This window comes from Periplaneta americana, chromosome 12, assembly GCF_040183065.1.
Source record: "Periplaneta americana isolate PAMFEO1 chromosome 12, P.americana_PAMFEO1_priV1, whole genome shotgun sequence".
In the NCBI taxonomy this organism is placed as follows: domain Eukaryota; kingdom Metazoa; phylum Arthropoda; class Insecta; order Blattodea; family Blattidae; genus Periplaneta; species Periplaneta americana.
Window position 1 is genome coordinate 58,955,840 of NC_091128.1, and position 19,530 is coordinate 58,975,369.

Here is a 19,530-nt window from a genome sequence, read left to right on the forward strand (position 1 = left end):
TTTCCTACCCACAATTTCTGACTAATTTTATTGTTCATTTTGTCTTGATTTCGATTGCTTTAGAACATACCAATATATGCTTGCTTGTAACCATCTGAATTACCGGTAGTTATTGTAAATTGGTGTGAAATGTTTAATTTGAATGTTCACTACATAATTTTGTTATAATGGCAGGTACAATCTATGGAGAATTATTAATCATCATCATCCTCCTCCTTCCAGACATTATACCAAGTAGTCTGTGATGTCTCATTTCATTGCTTAAAATGTGTAATAATAATAATAATAATAATAATAATAATAATAATAATAATAGCAGTAATGATAATAACAATAACAATAGCAATGATAGAGAAGAGAACCATTAGAAGTAATGGGCAGTGGAAGTTTAGTTCAACACAATATATTGACATGCTCTTTGAAGTCTAATGAAGTAAAATAGGTAGGATATGTAAGAGTTGGATGATTCCTTCTCACTATAATTATTTGCTTTTCGATACTTGAATTTTACACTATATCATTAATTGGTTTTAGCATTTTGTTATCTGTTATATTCTTGTCAACTTTTTACAGGTGAAGGGCGTTGAAATAGATGATTACTTGCGTTACCAGCAAGACCTCATAGAGACATTTGAGTCGGGTTTCAGCGGTTATCGTGGGCTTACAGGTAAGCAATGAATTACGATATTAACATTTAATTTTAAAATGAGACATTTTAATATAAAGTATTTGTAAATGAAATGATCTGTCTACGTTTTTTAACATTCTCTGTATTCAGTGTAAGAAAATTGTATCTATAGATTTGATTATAGTTTGTTGAATGTTATTCTACCATAGCTTAAATATTATTATAGAACAAGCACTTTAATAGTGTTAATATTTTCTGTACACTCACAGAATATTCTGTTATTCAATGAATGACATGTTAACTTTAGTTCTTGCAGAAATTAATATAAGATACTAGATCCTCCATATCTGTGGGTTCCGCACCCATACATTAAACCAAAGGCAGATCAATATTTAAAAATCCACAAACTCTCAAAAAGCAAAACTTGAATTTTCTACGCACCTGGCACTATGCTGAATCCACGTGAATGAAGAGATGTGTATGGAAGTGGAACGTGGTTCTTCTGATGTTAGTAGTCCTCAGTGGTGGCTGAAGCCACTTTATCTGAGTAGTGCCAGAACATTCAAGTCAAAAACGAAAAGTAACAATACTGTATCGTTTTATATTGTGAATATTTTATATAAATAATAATAATAATAATAATAATAATAATAATAATAATAATAGATCTGGTAATAAATTAATACAATAAATTCACGGAACTTTGAAGTTTTCTAAACTGTTCTATACTTGAATTCTATTTTCCTGTAATTTTCAGCAAAGAGTTCAATGACTTTCTGTCTAAAAATGGGGGATCTTGCTAACACAAGTGAACTAAATTCATTACACCTTTCTTAGACCAAAGCCAAATGCATTCAAAAAGAACACGAGGAAAACAGAAGAAAGAATTTTTAATATCACATCAACAAATCTATTTGTTTTTTTTATAAACATTTTAGCACCTTTTATGTATATATTTATGTTCAAATCTAGAGTTAATCTTTCTATACATCTTTATTACACAATCTTTCTATATGTATTTACTTTCTGTTTCTCTTCATATGGTGAAGAAAGTGTATTTTATAATGGAGTATTCATTTTATTCATAATTTATTGTTTCTCATCAACACAGCACAATTACATGCATAATTATATGATGCCAGATACTGCACTGTTTTCCCTGTGCTCACTCTCTTTTCAATAACGTATTTGCCGGGAAGAAAGTCAGCCTTGGCATGGAACAAATATTCGTTATTTAGTGCTGCCACCTCGAATCGAGTTGTCAACTGAATGGCACTGATAAGACCTTTTCCCTTGCCCTTTGCACCACCATGAAGGTCCATCGAATGGATTACAGAACACTTCTGCGCATGCCCATACAGAGGTAGTTGGCAACTGGCTCGAATGACAAGGATTTGTACAGTGTACAACTATACAGCAGCACATGAGTGAGCGAATGGCATTGTTACTCTGACATGGCACGGTGCTGTATTTCAAATCAATGTCTTGCAGGATTCATTCCATGATAAATCCATATTTTTTATAATACACTAATGTTTGTGGAAATTGCAACACTAAAAAGGATACATGTGACTGAAATGAAATTGATACTACAGATTAGGTATATACCAATATACAAATGATTAAAATTACATAATTGTACCTGATCTGTGACTGTGAGATTTCAGTATAGTGTGAAGCCTCCATGCGCTGCAATCAGAGCCTCTAAGCGTCGTGGCATGAAATCAAAGAGGGCCTGGATATGTTCCTGGGGAATCTCCCTCCACGCAGTTTATATGCGAGTCCACAAAGCATCAAGAGTAGATGCTGGAGGACCATGACGAACAATTTGCTGACCAACTGTATTCCAGACATGTTCGATAAGCGACATGTCTGGCGAACGTACAGGCCAGGGAACCAGTGATACCCATCGTTCTTCGAAGAAGGCTTCCACAATCCTCGCCACATGTGGCCGGGCATTGTCCTGCTGAAATATGGCATGTGGAGTTGCCTGAAGGAGGGGCAGTACCTCGGGCTCTAAAACTTCCCTAATGTAGCGGTTGCTGTTCAGATTGCCCTGAATAAGTAGGAGACGAGATCGCATGTTGTATCCAATGGCGCCCCAAACAATCACACTAGGCCCGCTATGCCTCTCAACAATGCAGGCTTTCAGATTGCGTTCACCACAGTATTGTCTAACACGTATGCAACCATCATTGTAGAACAAGTTGAAGCAGGACTCATCCGAAAACACTAAATTTTGCCACTCAACACACCAGTGACGGCGTTGACGCAGACAGGTCCACACCTGTTGCAGTACTCCAACATCGAATCAACACTGTGGATGAAGCTGTACAGTCCGTCACTATCATGCGGACAAGATGGCGGTCATCCCATGCTGTGGTCACATTACGTGGTCCAGTGCCCGCTCGTCTCTGTGTACGATCCTCTTCTATCCACTGGTTCCACACACGCATCACTGTCATAGTAGCATGCCCTGCACGAGCCGAATTGTCATGGTATGACAAACCTGCTTCCTGGAGACCAACCATTTTGCTCCATTCGAATTCACTCACGTGCTGATATTGCGCTCTTCCATGTTGAAGAGCCATACCTGCACTAGCTTTCACATTTCCTCTTCGTTTGGAAGCTCTGCTCTGACTGAGCAAAGCATAACACTGACCATATAGGGCCTATGTGTACGCCATCTCTCTGGAAACTTAATTAATTATTGGTGGTACTCTGTTCTACACATCTCCCAAGTTTGGAGTTGTTCAGGTCATTATTTCTGGGTGTTGCATTTTGCACAAACAGTAGTGTATTTGTGATCTTATAGTGCTCTGAATGTAAGTTAAAAATAAGACTTAATTATATTTTATTTAGGCAGTATCATGGAGGGCTTTACTCTTAAAGCTGCCCCTGATAGTCCTTCTGATGTCTTGTCAGGAGGTTCAAGTTAGTCTTATGTCTCACTGTTTACTTGCAGTGCCACATTTCCCATTAGCTTACTACATTAGCTCTGTAGACGCCATATAGTGGACAGATCTGGTGATTCTAGTGATATAGAAGTATTACGCCATTTATATAAGGAATTTAAGGATCTCTGATTTTGATCTGTGGGAGGTCCTGAAACCATTCTTCTGCAGATAACTAGGGACGACTGTATTTATATTTTTTGTTATGTTATATTCCTAGTTACACATTGAGGATTCTAGATGTTTAGACCTGTTCCTTCGTTCATATCACACATATTTTTAAGCTTCACAGTGTGGATTTAGTTGCTCAGACCTGTTCCATCATTCATATCATGTATTTTAATTTCGTCTTACAAAGGTATAGTTCACTTGCAATAGCTTTTGTATATATATATATATATATATATATATATATAGTAGTTTTTGTGTGTGATATATACAGCATGATTTGGATATTGTTAATGATAGTGAATAAATTATACATACTAATTAATTAGGTAATGTACTGCACTAAGAAATACGATAAATAACCAAATGTAAACAGTTATTTTTTAAATCATATAATTACGGCAGTAACTATTACATTATATGAAGATAGGTAAAAATCACACAGAAGGAAAATGATGATAATGTAAATACTTGGTAGAACAACATTTTTAATTGAAGGGTAAGCGGAAAAACAGGATCATAAAGCAATTTTTCAGGAGAGCAAAGTGAACATTTTACTGCGATTTGTTCTTTGATACAAACCTCACATTTGAGTTGCGTGTTTCTCGGACACTAATCATTTATGCTAAGTAATATTTAACATGATGTTACAATCAAATATTAGTTATCTGTTGATAGCAATTACTCGTTTTTCACTTTTAGTGGACCCTGATCTTCTTTCCCCTGTACCCTTCAATTATAATTGGCTCTGTTGTTTCAAAATTTTAACTTGAGAGCTTACTTCTCTCAGATGTACCAAACCACGTTCTATAGACCTACGTAGTTTCATTCCGTAGAGATATAATCACATAACTCTCTCTCTGTTATTCTGTCAATAAAAGGTTGTCATGAATTCCATAAGTGTAAATTTACAAATGTTATTTCTTATTTATAGATTAAGTAATTGCTCATTTTTGTATGTAACTTGTAATCTTATTTTAATGATCTTTCTATATTTTTTTTTATTTGTATTTGTTATGACTAAGAAGACTGTATTATCCATTTCGTGAAGTTCCTTATTAGCATCTGGCTACATTGTATTGCATCATATTATATGCTCTTAATACACCTTGTCTTTTTTACGTAACTTCTAAGTTTTGTGTTTTATGGATATTTACCCAATAGAAATTGTCTGATAAGTTCTACAAATTCAGGCAAAAATAGTTTCGGTTATAACACAGAAAACTGCAAGAAAATAATGAAGGATTTTAAGCTAGAATTTATAAATTAGATTGCTGAAGCTCAGTTCTGTTGATGGTTATTTTTGTTATGAGTTTTTATGACTTGGTGGTGGTGTTATTTTGCAGGAAATACTATGGACTTACTAAAATTTGATCAACAGTTCACTGCAAGTACACAAATAATGTCATCACTATCATCACCTGTTCGTACATTTGCTTCTCTGTCCCCCGTCTTGAGTAACAGTTTGGCAAACATTCCATCACGCTTTATGCCCCAACCTCTTCCTGGACCCCGGCGACTGCTTGCTGTTCCAGGCAAGGAGAATCCCATCACCAATACAGGCATGTTGCGATCTCACAGCACCAAGCGTCATCTTAGTGTGAAAATTCGTCATACTCGCAGAGCTAGCGAACCTGCAGATCGTGAGGCCTAAAATGAAGACCTACTCTTTGACAAACTATCTTAGTCTAAGACTGTGATATGGTACTAATGTAATGTAATGAAGGTTGGATTATTGGAATTAAGTGAGGATTCTCACCCATTTGTCAGAAATATAGAATGTGTGTATGTCTACTTTTGTATATTTCTAGTCCAGAAGGCTGAATTTATGCCATCTTTAAATTGAGACATTTTATTTAATTATACATCTTAATTACATACGTTTAACACTTTATCACTTAAGATTTAGTTATAGCAACAACTTTCTAGTGTTAAAATGAAACTGAGGTAGTAAATTACCTTAGTTAACTAGTTTCGACTGCACTGTTAGTCATCTTCAGAACTGGTGAGATCCTTTGCTTGTTTCCGGTTTCTTCTGAGTTGCTTTGGTGGTGGGTGTGTTTGTGTTCTGTAGTGTGGAGTGAAATATAGGGTGTGTGTTCTGAAATTTAATTTTATATTAAGGTTATGTTGTGGGTGTGTCTTTGTGTGTCTGTATATTTCGTACTGTTCTAGTGTATTGAATTTCTAGTTTTCCAGTTGAATATGTAGAATTTCCATGTCTTTTTCTGTGTTGCTGTAGTTGTGGTTGGTGCTTGTGATGTGTTCTGCATATAATGCCGCCACATACACAGAACACATTACTAACACCAACCACAACTACAACAACATAGAAAGAGACATGGAAATCCTACATGCTCGATAGAAAAATTAGAAATTCAATACACTAGAACAGCACGAAATATACAGACACACAAAAACAGATCCACAACATATCCTCAATACACAATTAAATTTCAGAACACACACCCTATTTGACTCCACACTACCGAACACAAACGCACCCAGCACCAAAGAAACTCCAGAAGAAACAGGAAACAAGCAAGGATCTTAATAGTTCTGGATATGACTAACAATGCATTCAAAACTAGTAAACTAACGTTACCAACTCAGTTTCATTTTAAAACTAGAAGGTTGTTCCTGTAACTAAATCTTATGTATCTTATTTAAGTTGATCTATATGCAGTTGTTTGTGAAGTTCTTTAACTTAATCAAAAGCATTTTCGGATATATCACAGAAATCTGCACGAAGATTATTTAAAAATACGAGTTTTAAGTTATAACTTAGGAACTCAAACAATCAAAACTGATGTGATATATTTTGTATTGTATAGTACATTGTAAATTCAAATTTTAAATTTATTAAAAAAAGCATAAAAAATATATCTTTTTAATCGTTTGTTTAACAACAGTATGTCAACTGGGTGGTTTATCTAGATTCGATTAAATTAGTGAAATGGTGATTTGATGAAATAAGTCCGATAATTTGCCATGGGTTACCAATCGCCTTAGAGTTCTGTAAAACCTCGGAAAACCCCTGTCAAGTAAACAGCTCAGAGTTCGAACGTACGCCTGAGCACAGTCCCACACTCTTTACTCAAAGACCATGTCCCTTTCGTATTTTGTTTTACCACAAATACATACCTCTAAAACTGAGTAAACATTGAATGTTTTACATACCGTATTTAACCGCGTAATTCCCCTCCCCCCTCCCTTGTTGCTAATAATTTGGATGCGAAAAATCGAGGGGAGAAATTACGCGATAAATACAAAAATATCGGGAATAAACTGGTCACAATTAACATTTAACAATTCGTGTACTAAACAAATTAATGTTTAATACTAAATAACTATAAATATATATTATACAAATTGAGTAATTTCGGACAGTTTTGCGGCTTTTCTTTGAACTGCCGTGTGTCAGTTCTAATGTCAAAAGCCTGATCTTGACTAATCTTGGATTATGGTCTTAAACTTCACGCGTAAAATATTCATATGATAATTAACTTATTAGTTACCTAAAGCTGTATTAAACGTGCTTAGATTTTACACTCTACCACTTTAATGAGAGAACAAATCCAGATAATCTTCAGTGCCATCAGAGAAGTTATTGGCGTTTTTCACTGTAGGAGAATGTAATGATGACTTTGGGTTTTTCATGCGTATTTTTATGATACTTTGAGCTTCATGAAAAATGCTCTTGAGGGGAAAATGTGTGTCCCCCATGTGAGGAGGAAATTACACGAGGGAAATGACATTCTGAAAAAATATGCATCAAAAAATCTTTCGAGGGGAGGGGGAATTACGCCAGTAAATACAGCATTTTCATATCGTCTGTTAGTATTACTTTTGGAAGTAAAACTGGTTATTGTTTCAGCAGAATAAAGCAGTGTACAAGGGGGTGCACAGTAGCATCGCAAGCTCTGCAAGCTAGAAAGCCGTGGATTCGATCCCCAGTGGGGTCTTGGATTTTTTCCATTGTTCTATTCTTTCCTGCCGCACTATGACCCTGGGACTCACTCAGCCTATAACACAAATGAGTATCAGGGTTATTTTCTTGGGAGCAAAGGCGGAAAGCACATAGGATGAACATTCATACTGCTGCTAATGCCGATTGCCTGCAAAGGTGGGGGCCTTATCTTCCACTACCGTGTGGGCTTTTGTGGCCTGTAATACGTGTAACTTTAGCTTTTTAATGCAATGTAGGGCATGAAATTTAAAGGTTTAGATGTAAGCTTCTTATATTCGTAGAATCATATTTTCTTTAACCAGTAGTTCTGTTCCATTATTTACACTGTCTGCATGTAATAAGTTGACATAATATATTCCTTAAGCGTATGCAGTGTAGGATTTGAAAATAAATCTATTTAAAATGTTGATGTTTATTCTGAAATTTAATCTTGTTAAGAGAAATAACATCATTAGGTGTTTGTTGATTCATCATTCATATCTTTGTATTTTAAAGACTAGTGCAGTATTTGGGTATTTGAAAACTTAAAGGTGATAAGATTGTCTCAGAATTATTGCCACCAAATCTTCTGAGTCAGAATAACTAATATTATTTCCTCAGGCAGTTATCTGCTTGCTTACTTCAAGTAGGTCTATGTCACTTTTCCTTAGTAATATTTCACTATAGTAACATTCCAAGAGAATGAAACAATTCATGAACTGAACTGGCAACAGTGGATGGGAATCTGTGCAATGAAGCTTTAAATATTATTGTATGTTATTTGAAAGGGGTTTTCATTAAACGTTTTATAATTCTGTAAATATGTACGAAAAATAAAATATTTTGGAGTTAGGATTTATTTTCGTCAAAAAATAAGTAAGTGACAAAGATAGATTCAACACTAAAAATGATACATACATTGGGTGGTATTAATAAAGATGAGAAAGATGAGCTTGCTTCAAATTGTGTGAGTTTCCTCCTTTTCCTATTAATAAAGTTGAGGAAAATGAGCTTGCTCATCAAGAGTTTTCTCCACCTTTGAGCAAGGAGTCAACATGTAAGAGTTCCCTCGCATTACTTATTAATAAAATGGAATTTTGCTTCTTGCTCTGAAGCATTTGCTTTAGAAAACCTGAGGTACCTTAGTAGGTAACTCAAGCTTGTGGAGTGAAGCTGTTTTACCGAGATGGCTGAGTTTCATGGATATTCAGTGGCTTCAAAAGTTGTGTAAGAAGCACAGAGATTCACTTTCGGGAGATTACAAAACTTTATACCCATTTAATCAAGAAAATATGGATGGTTAACCAACTATTTTTTAGGTGTCACAAACCAAATCAGAGGTGGTGCATTTACATATTTCCTTAACAGATTTGCAGAGGCTAGTGCTATTACAACAATTGGCATTAAAGAAACAGAGGGAGTATTATAAGGAAAAGCATGCAAGTCCTCTGAAAACTACTATCAAAAGACAGCTGATAACATGCGAAATGCCGATAATACCTCTTTATTTATGCATATAGAGTGTTAGTTGGGAGGCCAGAGGGAAAAAGACCTTTGGGGAGGCCGAAACGTAGATGGGAGGATAATATTAAAATTAATTTAAGGGAGGTGGGATATGATGGTAGGGACTGGATTAATCTTGCTCAGGATAGGGACCGATGGAGGGCTTATGTGAGGGCAGCAATGAACTCCGGGTTCCTTAAAGGCCATTTGTAAATAAGTAAGTTACCCTGGATTTAGCCACCTCGTTTAATGTCCATATTTCGCTTCTGTAGAGGAAAATGTTTAAGACTAATAGTAAGACACCCACAGTGTAAGTAGTCTACACTATTTTACAAGTAAACAGAAAAATATATGAAAATTCTAAACGGAAATAGGTAACTGAAAGAGAATGTGATAACTGCCATATTTTTTTATTAGTTAATATTGATATCATGAAACTATTCTAAATTGAAATAGTCTTTTTGTTGACCTAGCCTATTATAACAGAATTGATTTCCTCCTCCATCAGTTCGTACAACTTCGTTTACCAGTCATTCATCTTTATGGACTTGTTTCCTTTCTTTTTTAAGTCTGGTTTTCATACTGGACATTTTTTAAATTAATTGTGCCATGTTTATTGGCACCCAAACCCTTTTTTCATACTTCTCTCTAATATCTGCAAATGCGGCAGATTTCTTTTGCCTTGATTCCAGTAACATTGACTTCTGAAATATAACTGGAAAATTCTTGATGATGTCCATAAACAAAGAGAAATCTTCCCCCTTTTCCTCAACATCTTCTTCTGTGTCATTCATAGCTCAATTCTTTCTATCGAAATACACGTGGCACTATTACTTGTTGTGGCTGGACTGACCTCGACTCTACAGATACGAACTCCCACATGAAATGAAGCAAACTCTGTGAACAAGTGCCGGCATGTAAGAGCAAGCTCCGATAGTTTTTATTAATACAACATTTCAAATCTTTCTGACAGAAAGAGCAAGCTCGGTTTGCTCATGACGAAGATGAGCAAAGTAAGGTCTTCGTTTTTATTAGTACCACCCATTTTCACACATAACTGCAGCTATGAAATATTCCAAAGAAAACATCTTCCAATTAAGTAAAATTCACGTTGTTTAATTTTTAGTGTGTAAATATGTATGTCATGTCACCTTTTATTTTAGAATAATACGTATAAGCTACAAATATTGATATTACGAGGGTGGATTGGAAAGTAACGCACAATAATTAAAAAAAAAAGTTTAATAGGTAAATAAAAATAAGAAGATACACAAATGAACTCACATCTTTTAGCTACTTTTCTACATAAGCGCCAAGTTTCTCAACACATTTCTCCTATCATGGTACCAGTTTCAGTATACCCTGTTCATAGAAGTTCTTTTGGTTGGAGTATAACCATCTGCAGAGAGTTGATTGCACATTTTCTTTGGTCACAAAGCGATGACTGGCCAGGAACCAAACAGGTGAAAGTCCGACAGTGCAAGGTCTGGACTGTATGGTGGATGCTGGAGCACCTCCCAATCAAATGTGTTGATTTCCTCACGAACAGAACCCGCAACATTGGTGGCAAGCATTGTCATGAAGAAGTTTGACATCGTGAGCATTAATGTTACAGTGTTTGTCACGAAGGACACGACGCAACTTTACCAATGTTTGAATGTAGGCTGCAGCATTCACAGTGGTTCTGTGTTCAGCAAAGTCCATCAACAAAACACCATGCATATCCCAGAACACTGTCACAAGCAAATACTTAGCAGATTGCTTCACTTTGAATTTTTTCTTTACTGGGGAAGCAGCATGTTTCCACTCCATAGAGACCTGAGAGGCCTGCTTTGTTTTGAGCGTGTAATGGTACGCCCAGAACTCATCATCAGTGATAATTCCTTTCAGAAAGTCATGCCCTTCTGCAGCGTAACGCCTTAAGTGGTCCAAGCATGTCATCATTCGCTGGTCCTTGTCTGTCAAGTTCTTAGGCACCCAGCGGGCACTAACTTTATGAAATTTCAATATGTAATGCACAGTATCGTATACCGCACCATATGAAATGTTGAACTGCAGAGATGAGATTCGCAGTTGGATCCGTCGTTCATTCAAAATTGCCTCCTCAATGCCTGTGACATTCTGCTGGGTTGCAGCTGTTACCAGCCGCCCAGAACATGGTGAATCACAAAGGTTCTCACGGCTGTCTGTGAAGAATGCGCACCACTTGGAGATGTTGCTATGGTCCATATAGTCTTCCCAGTACACGCCACACATGTCCCTGTGAATTTCACTTGGATTATACCCTTTAGCCCACAAAAATCGCACACTTCGCTGCTCTTCACATGTTGACGACAGTAACATGCGCGCCATCTTTGTTGCTTAGTTCACGCTTCTCTTGCTAGAGTTGCACATGCAAAACAAATTGTGTCTGTAGTGAGAACTTCAAACTATATCTTGGTGAAATGTCAACATTCCAGCCGCAATACCAATGCAGAAAAAAATTATTGTGCATTACTTTCCGATCCACTCTCGTATGATATTACATCACAGTGGAAATTTATTTTCCAGCTATAGGATTGTTATTACTTTTTCTTTTAGAGACATAATTTACGTTTTGAATATGTTTAATTTTGATACAAGTTTATTAGAATTTGTTTACATGAGCTTTAGATTGTATAACATTGCAAACATTATTATAAATATACATGGTTTGAAGTATACTTACTGTTAAAAGGTTAACCATAGTCATTGTTAAAAAAAAAAACCGAAATACTCGTAAGCGGAGCTATGATAGATATATTTTATGCTTTTAAGTTTTCATGTTGGTTGTATTTATTTCATAAACGGACCAAAGATAGACAAAAAGATAAGTGATAGTGTTTCTATATTCATATAATATTAATACATCTTAATGTCCAATTTAGAATGTGATGGGAAAGTCATTCATTAATGTTTAAACTTTAGATTTTTATAGCAATGGAAATACATCTTATTACTATGGTTATAGTATAATAGCCTTTGTGATTGAAACTTAAGTGCGAGTATTCAAAGATGGCTGAGTTGAATGATTGGTTAGAGAATGAATTTATTTAGGGGGGGGGGAAATTTGACAGCCATTATGTGAATTTATCGTTTATAAAAGAAAACTCATGAGGAGGAAAGAATATAAAATTGTCATTATTTATTATCACATCATTTTGAGGTAGACTGGAGTCATAGCAATTAATATTTTTGTGCCTGAAAATTGCTTTTCAAAGTTCCAGTTTATTTATTTATTTTTTTTTTTTATAAAATTGTCATATTACCGATTTGACTGAAATATTACAGGTCATGGTTCGGTTGCCCCAATCAGTTTTCTTTATTTTGTTCTGATCAGAATGAAATCTATGTCACTAAATTATTGATACAACAAAATATGAAAAAGATTGCTAAGCATAGAAGAGCTTTTTTTTTACCCTAGGCATGTTCCATTACATCTGAAATAATACTGCATGCTAGTTATTATTAGGCTGTGGACATGACTTTAGGTTACGTTGACTTTTACTATACTGGTACTTTTTTTACATAGTGAATGGAGAGGAGATAGGCAGCAGTCTTTTGCGCTATTAAGCTCGTGCTGTTCTGAGTACTGTGTAGGCTACAGGTATACTGCATATAGGTGGGCACAGAAATAAGTAGGCTGTAGTAAATATAAGTTCTTAACGACAAATAAGAAGTAACATTCATAAAATAACAAAACTGTACTCTGGCATATTAAATAAACAGTTTCATGTGTGATTTACATGCTTGTACAGCTATTGCAATCGATTACAATATATTTACTTAATATATCAAACTTAAAACGACTTCTATTATAACTCAATTAACTTTATATCTAGAAAAACTTCATTCCACATCACAGGACGTGACTCGTGCGAAACGAAAGTAATGAACGTCACACACATCTATCTGAGAAAAACATGTATTTTCATTATTTAGAATGGCGTCCCGAATACGGCAAATAGTTGCATATCAAGGGTTTTTACCCAAAACACTCTCCATTTCCTGCTTTGCTATTTCAACAGCAGAACAGTTCTCTAATTCTATAATGTGTCGTGTCAAATTATTGACATGTTTCAAAGACTCTGACATTGTCATGTGTGATGATTCTAGTTGTTTTATTGCTAAAGGCACATTACCTGCAAATGTTCATACAGCTGTGGATATATCAACGATTTTGCAACTTTAATAGCTGAACTTGTTTCAGTATCAAATGCGTTAATCACTTCAACAATCTGGTTGTAATGTTCAAAGTAGCACACAGTGGCCATCAACCAAGAACCCCACTGTATCACAATAGGTTGGGATAGCAAAGGAATTTGTGATACTAATTCTTTAAATTTCAATGTCCTAGAAGGCACCTTCAAAAATACTTTTTTTCTCATTTGAGATGAAATCATGTACATCCTAATTTGTTCTGCCACCCGGTTAAGACCACGAGCCAAACAAGTCAGATGTAGGCCTATCATTCTGGGATAGCGTTCCTGAATTTTGGAAGCAGCTTTGATCATAAGTTCTCTGTTTTTATAGAAGAAATATTGCATTGTCAAACAGTTTGTCAATGGAAGAATGGTTAACTTGTTTAACACCTCGGATGTTAACAAGAATTTTTGACTGGAACATTCAGATGATAATATTCCTATGACCACATTAGCTACAGATCTTGCAATAGCATCTGTGGTTTCATCTATCGAAACCCAAATATTATGATTCGCCACAGAACTTATAATGTTGTTCAGAGTATCATCATAACACAGAGACAAATAATGTTTGCGTAAAGTAGACAAGGAATTGTCATAGCTGTATATTTCTCCAGAAATGTTTTAAAAGCAGGATTTTGCAGCTTATTAAACGGGATGTTTGCGCATGCCATAATTTCACAGAAATCTCTGTAAAATTCGATCTGGCTACATGAGTTCGTGGTTTCTGATGTGCACAATATCTCCTCACCCCCTCATTTCTAGGAAGCAACGTAATATTTTGTGAGTGTTTTTTAGATTTACAGTGTCTTTCAATAAAAATCCTTCTCCCTCCTTTCATTTCAATGTGATATACTTTATAAAATATATGTTCGCATCTTACATCAAAATACTCACTTTCGTATTCATTTACAAATAAGACACTCTTCTTGGTATTTGTTTTGGGCATGTTTCGTCAGCTGACAATGGCCGGACATCGTAATTTCAGAACAGACTGTACATGATGCTCCAACTGATTGCCTGCATATAGACTGAATGACTGGCATTGCTTGGGGGGGAGGTGGTCGCAGTGAAACTGTGTGTGCATAACTCGTTTCCAGTAATGAAACGCAACCATGTTCGAAGTCTGGTTAATACATATTTCATTCTAGCAATATTTAGAATAATTCACTGGTTGACTTTTTAATCAGATGACTTATATTTTTCTTACTTTCTGAGGTTACATTGCATTTTTCAGTGTTTATTTTATGTTCATAAAAATTGTACTATATGTATTTCTATTCCTATGGATATTGGAATGTTGTTTTTTTGTATTATTATAAATCTACCGTTAGTGGGAAATACATTGGATTTCATCATAAAAATTCATAATCTTGAAAGTGGTGATAATGTAATATGATCTGAGTCATCTGTGACCTGTGACGAGAACTGTAAAATTTGGAGTTACAGAGATGTTGACTTATGACTTGCTAACTTCCCACTTTGTAGTAATTTGCAATCCCCTTTCCCACTTGCTTTCGCCCATCTCTCGCATTCCTCTTTCTATCTACCCCACTTATTGGGAATTCTCATACAATAGACTTCTTAATGTTCTAATGACTTCTGCTGTTTATTTCGCCAGTTGGTCTGCTAGTTCATTACCATGATATCCTGCATGGGCTTTTATCCAGATGAATCCAGTGGTAGAGTTGTCTTTTTCGAGAGTTCGAATTTTGTTTCTGATGGTTTCTTTTAACCCGTTGTGTTACTGAAGTTCTTGAGAAAGTCTAATGTGATCTATGTGTGTATATTGGTACAGTTCGTACTTCCTTCTCAATCGTGTGTAAGGTAGTTCTTTTATCTCCTCTAAAGCTTTTGTAATGGCTAGTTGCTCAGCTTGATTATTCGGGCATCTTTTATGTAAACTACATAAATTTCATTTTATGTGTTAAGACTTCTATGATAAATATTGCGACCAGTGTATACATTATAGGCCACATTATTGTGTACATTTTAAATTCTAATCAACTCAACTGGATGTATGACCAGTTTTCGAATGGTACATGCACTTCAAGTTTGCAGTTTCTCCCTTTCTAATTGTTTTGTATAATCAAGCAATTTCTTCTATCTTTATTACTTTTGAGCTTAATCATGTCATTATGCATAGGGCTTCATTTGAAGTAGTTTGGCTATTCTTATGTTTGTAAGTCTCTTGGTTGACTTGTTACATTTATTTATTATTTAGAAATATTCACTGTTCATCTCGCCATTTCTTTCCGGAGATCATCATTACCTTAGATTTCACAACATCAGTCAGCGATCAGGATAGACATGTGCGAAACAGTTCTCTGGTAGTGTGAAGTTAACACAGTGAGGTCTTTGACTGACGAGTAATAAAATTAGTGAGTAATGGAATTAGAAAATATCATAATGGAAATTAAAGCTAACATCGAGGAAGTGAATAAGAAGATGGAAGTGTTGCAACAAGAAAACGAGCAGATGGTGAGTGAATTAAAATCTATGAAAGTGAATCAGAGGAAAAAGAACTTGGTGGTGTTTGACGTAAAGGAACAAGAGCAAGAACAAGGACTGGAAACATACGAGACAGTGTATAAGTTGTGTTGGGAGAAGTTTAATTTGGATATGAGTGATGGTCAAATAGAAGAGGCTTATAGAATTGGAAAGGGGATGAACAGACCAATATTGATAAGGCGTAAAAACATGCTAACGAAGGAAAGAATTTTGAATAAAAGAAACGAATAAACCTAATAAATTAAAAAATAAGAGTAGAACTGGATTACGACTACGAAATAAAATGTAGAAGAAGACTATTGCTGTCATTTATGTGGGCAGCTAGAAATAACGGACATTTTGCTAGACTGTACCATGACAGACTGAAAATAAATAATGAGTTTTTTGATTTGTAATTTTGTTTGGAGAACTTGAACAATGTAGACTTGGAGACAGGAGACATAGATAAGAAAATAAATTAATTAAAAACGGAAATAAGAAAGACAATAATGAAACAAACAGAAAGAGAAAAAAGGAGTGAAATAACAAAAATCAAAGACACTAGACAAGATGAAATAACAAGGGGCACAAGTTAGGATTTGTTAATTGCAGATGAGCAGCAAGTAGAAACGAGAGACAAGGAAAGAATGTTACAGTCTGCAAAAAAAATACGAATGCAGTGAATGACATCAATGAGCAGCTGGAAGGTTGGGGACATGTGTGGACATCGCTAACTAAGCAGGTAATACGAGGAGGACAAGGCCAAAAAAGTATTGCACAACATAACAACAGAGTTTTGACGCATCAGCTGAGCAAAAAAGTAGAAGTGACAGGAAAGAAAGACAAGGAAAATAAGGTCAGTGAAATTGGTAAACAATGGAAACGTGGGGTGTCGACAAGGAGGGGAAGTGATGAAAATGAGAGCAACCTTCAACTAGCAGTGTTATGATAAGAAGCAATTAAGGACAGAAGAATTATAATTTAAGAAACTGGTGTTTACGGAAGGAGAGCATAAAGGAAAAGACAAAAAAAACAATGGCGCAGGAGACAAAGACACAAATGGTAACAGTGAGGAGGAATAATTAGTGATTATATTGAGGAAAAGAATAGTGAAATAGTATAATAATGAGGCAGAATATTAAGTGTAAAGTGAAAATAGGATAGGAGATATATGGAAAGTGACAGAATAAGGAAAATCAAATCAAGGATAAGGAACAAAAGTAGTGTAGAGAAAATATAGTGAAAATGTTCAGAAGATAGGCAGTGCATGATCAAAGGTGAACTTTAATAGAGCATGAATGACAGACAGACTTAATTGGAAGTGTTGAGGGTGATTGGAAAGGGAATGGAGAAGATGCTACTATGGGGGAATGAGTAGGAAATAAAATAGGCTAGTTTGAAGGTATAAATAGAGTCAGAGACGAGTGGATAAACTGTTTTTGGTAGGTTATGGACATAAAAAAAGAGAACAATAAAAAAAAATAGAAAAAGCACACGTCAATGTTGAGATTAATAGTATACTGTATATTGTAATTAGAAGGCTATGGGTAGCATGTATACAGAAATGTGGTGGCGAAACATAACTTGATGTAGAAATAAATATATCGTATCGTGTCATATCATATCATATCATATGTCATATCATATATCATATCATACCTTAGATTTATCTTTATTGAAGCACATTTTATTGTTCCTTGATCATATTGTAATCTTTTACATTTTTATATCAGTATAATTTTATATTTTTTCTTTGTTTTTTCCTTCTGTTAAAAAATGAGATCATCTGCAAAAACTGAACTGTGAATGGTAGTAGGATTATCATGTTTTCCGAATTCAATAAGGGACAGGATGAGATCGAGCCTCGAGGTGTGATGTTTATCACAAGAAAAATACACATAATTTGAGGGAACACCATATGTACACCAAGCCATATTATTGCCATAGATTTGGACATTATGTTTCGTGAGATCTGTGGAACATCTATTCTTTTTATCCCTCATATTGCTTTCATATGTGACACATATGTGTAGAAGCATACAGAAATGCTATGTGCGATGATTTAATTTGTGATATGATATATATGATATTCGTACAGATAAGATTTGAAATATTAAAAGGAAGTTATGGAAAATGATAATTATTTTACGTACGGGATTTGGATGACCTGTATGGGGTAAGCTTTTACAGTTTCAAATACAATTCAGGACACCTGGCAACCTTGAATGGTAGAATTTCAGAAGATTGGTCCACAGCAAGATCCCTGTGGATATCATCTAGTCACTTCTCTTTTCAGAAGAATGCTTCTGGTTGACAATTTTGCTGTTCTGTTGCTGAAATAGCTTTTTGACAGATTATGTAAGATCTTAGGACACTGAAATTGTCTTAGTGCATTTAGATTTACAGGCCACCATGTGACATCGAAAGTTCTTTTTACATCTAGACTGCAAGACTGGCAGACTGACTAGGGCAATGCTCTTCCCTTCTTCCAAGTTTTTCTCTTAACATATTCCTTCAGTGTCATAACATCATCTATTGACTCTTTTGGGGGTGTGAATACAAATGTATTATTGCTCATTAATCCTTTTTCAGGATACGAGGTGTGTTATTCTATTTATAAGTAATTTGTCTAGAACTTTGCCTACAATATTCAGTAGCTTACTGGATGAAATTTCGAGACATATTTGCTATTATTTTTCCCTGGTTTCAAAATGTATTTTGTTATCAGTGTACCAATAGTTTAATTTGTTTCTAATCACTAGAGCATTAATTTTTAGCCTCTTCCCTTTAAGTTGTGTGCACATGGAGTTCACGTCATTGTTGGTTGACATCAGATCGAAGGGGTGGAGTACCCGCTGGGACACACTGGACACGTACTTTCTCGAAACATTTACTTATTACCAGACAAAATGCCACCAAAATCATGAGTTAATTTGCCCTTCCAGTAAATTTTGAGATATTCTCTACCCTTACTATTGTGGTTCACTATCTAAGCTTAAATAAACTTTGAAAGATCTCTTGTTTGTAATAATACACTTTTTCTCTTTCAATGACTATTTCCTAGTTGGCGTATGGAAGGAATAAGTTTATGACCACGAAGAATATAAACTGTTTTCAGTTTGTCACTATAAATAGCAGGCCTAACTTATAAATTTCAGAATTTTTTATAGTAAACAAAGATATCCTAGCTTGACTGATAGTGCAGTAGGATACTGATTAGAGAGACGAGGCCCAGTTTCTGGCAAAGAAATTCTTTCCTCCTTACCACCATGTTCAAAAATGTTATTTGAAATCTTCATGCTTCTGTATCCACTCATTAATAGAGGTTTTCTCCTCGACCTAAAACAGTTGATGTTGGCTGCTCAATCCATAGTTGAGGATTCATGAAACTCCATCACTATGAATGACAATTGCCTCACATCTTGGTATGGTAAATCATTTGGACTGTATTATTAATTAAAAATAATATTAACATTGGTGCTTCATAATGGAGAAATTTATAATTGCCATTTCTTGCTCTGTGATAATTAATGACAAAAAGATAACATGTTAAAAATGTTGTTTATGGAAACAAAAATGTCAAACATATGCTCCCTTAGCATATTATGTATAATATCA

The 19,530-nt window shown here is 35.1% G+C and overlaps 1 protein-coding gene across 4 annotated transcripts in view; it reads left to right on the plus strand.

Moving 5' to 3' along the window:
• The window catches only part of olf186-M (Ki-ras-induced actin-interacting protein-IP3R-interacting domain olf186-M), a 324,363-nt gene that overhangs the window by 234,215 nt on the left and 70,618 nt on the right, over positions 1-19,530 (plus strand). For all 4 annotated transcript variants that reach the window (XM_069841399.1, XM_069841400.1, XM_069841401.1 and 1 more), the window contains one exon: positions 574-667. In XM_069841399.1, the coding sequence (XP_069697500.1) occupies positions 574-667 (94 nt within the window). The remainder of the gene's footprint in view (positions 1-573; positions 668-19,530) is intronic.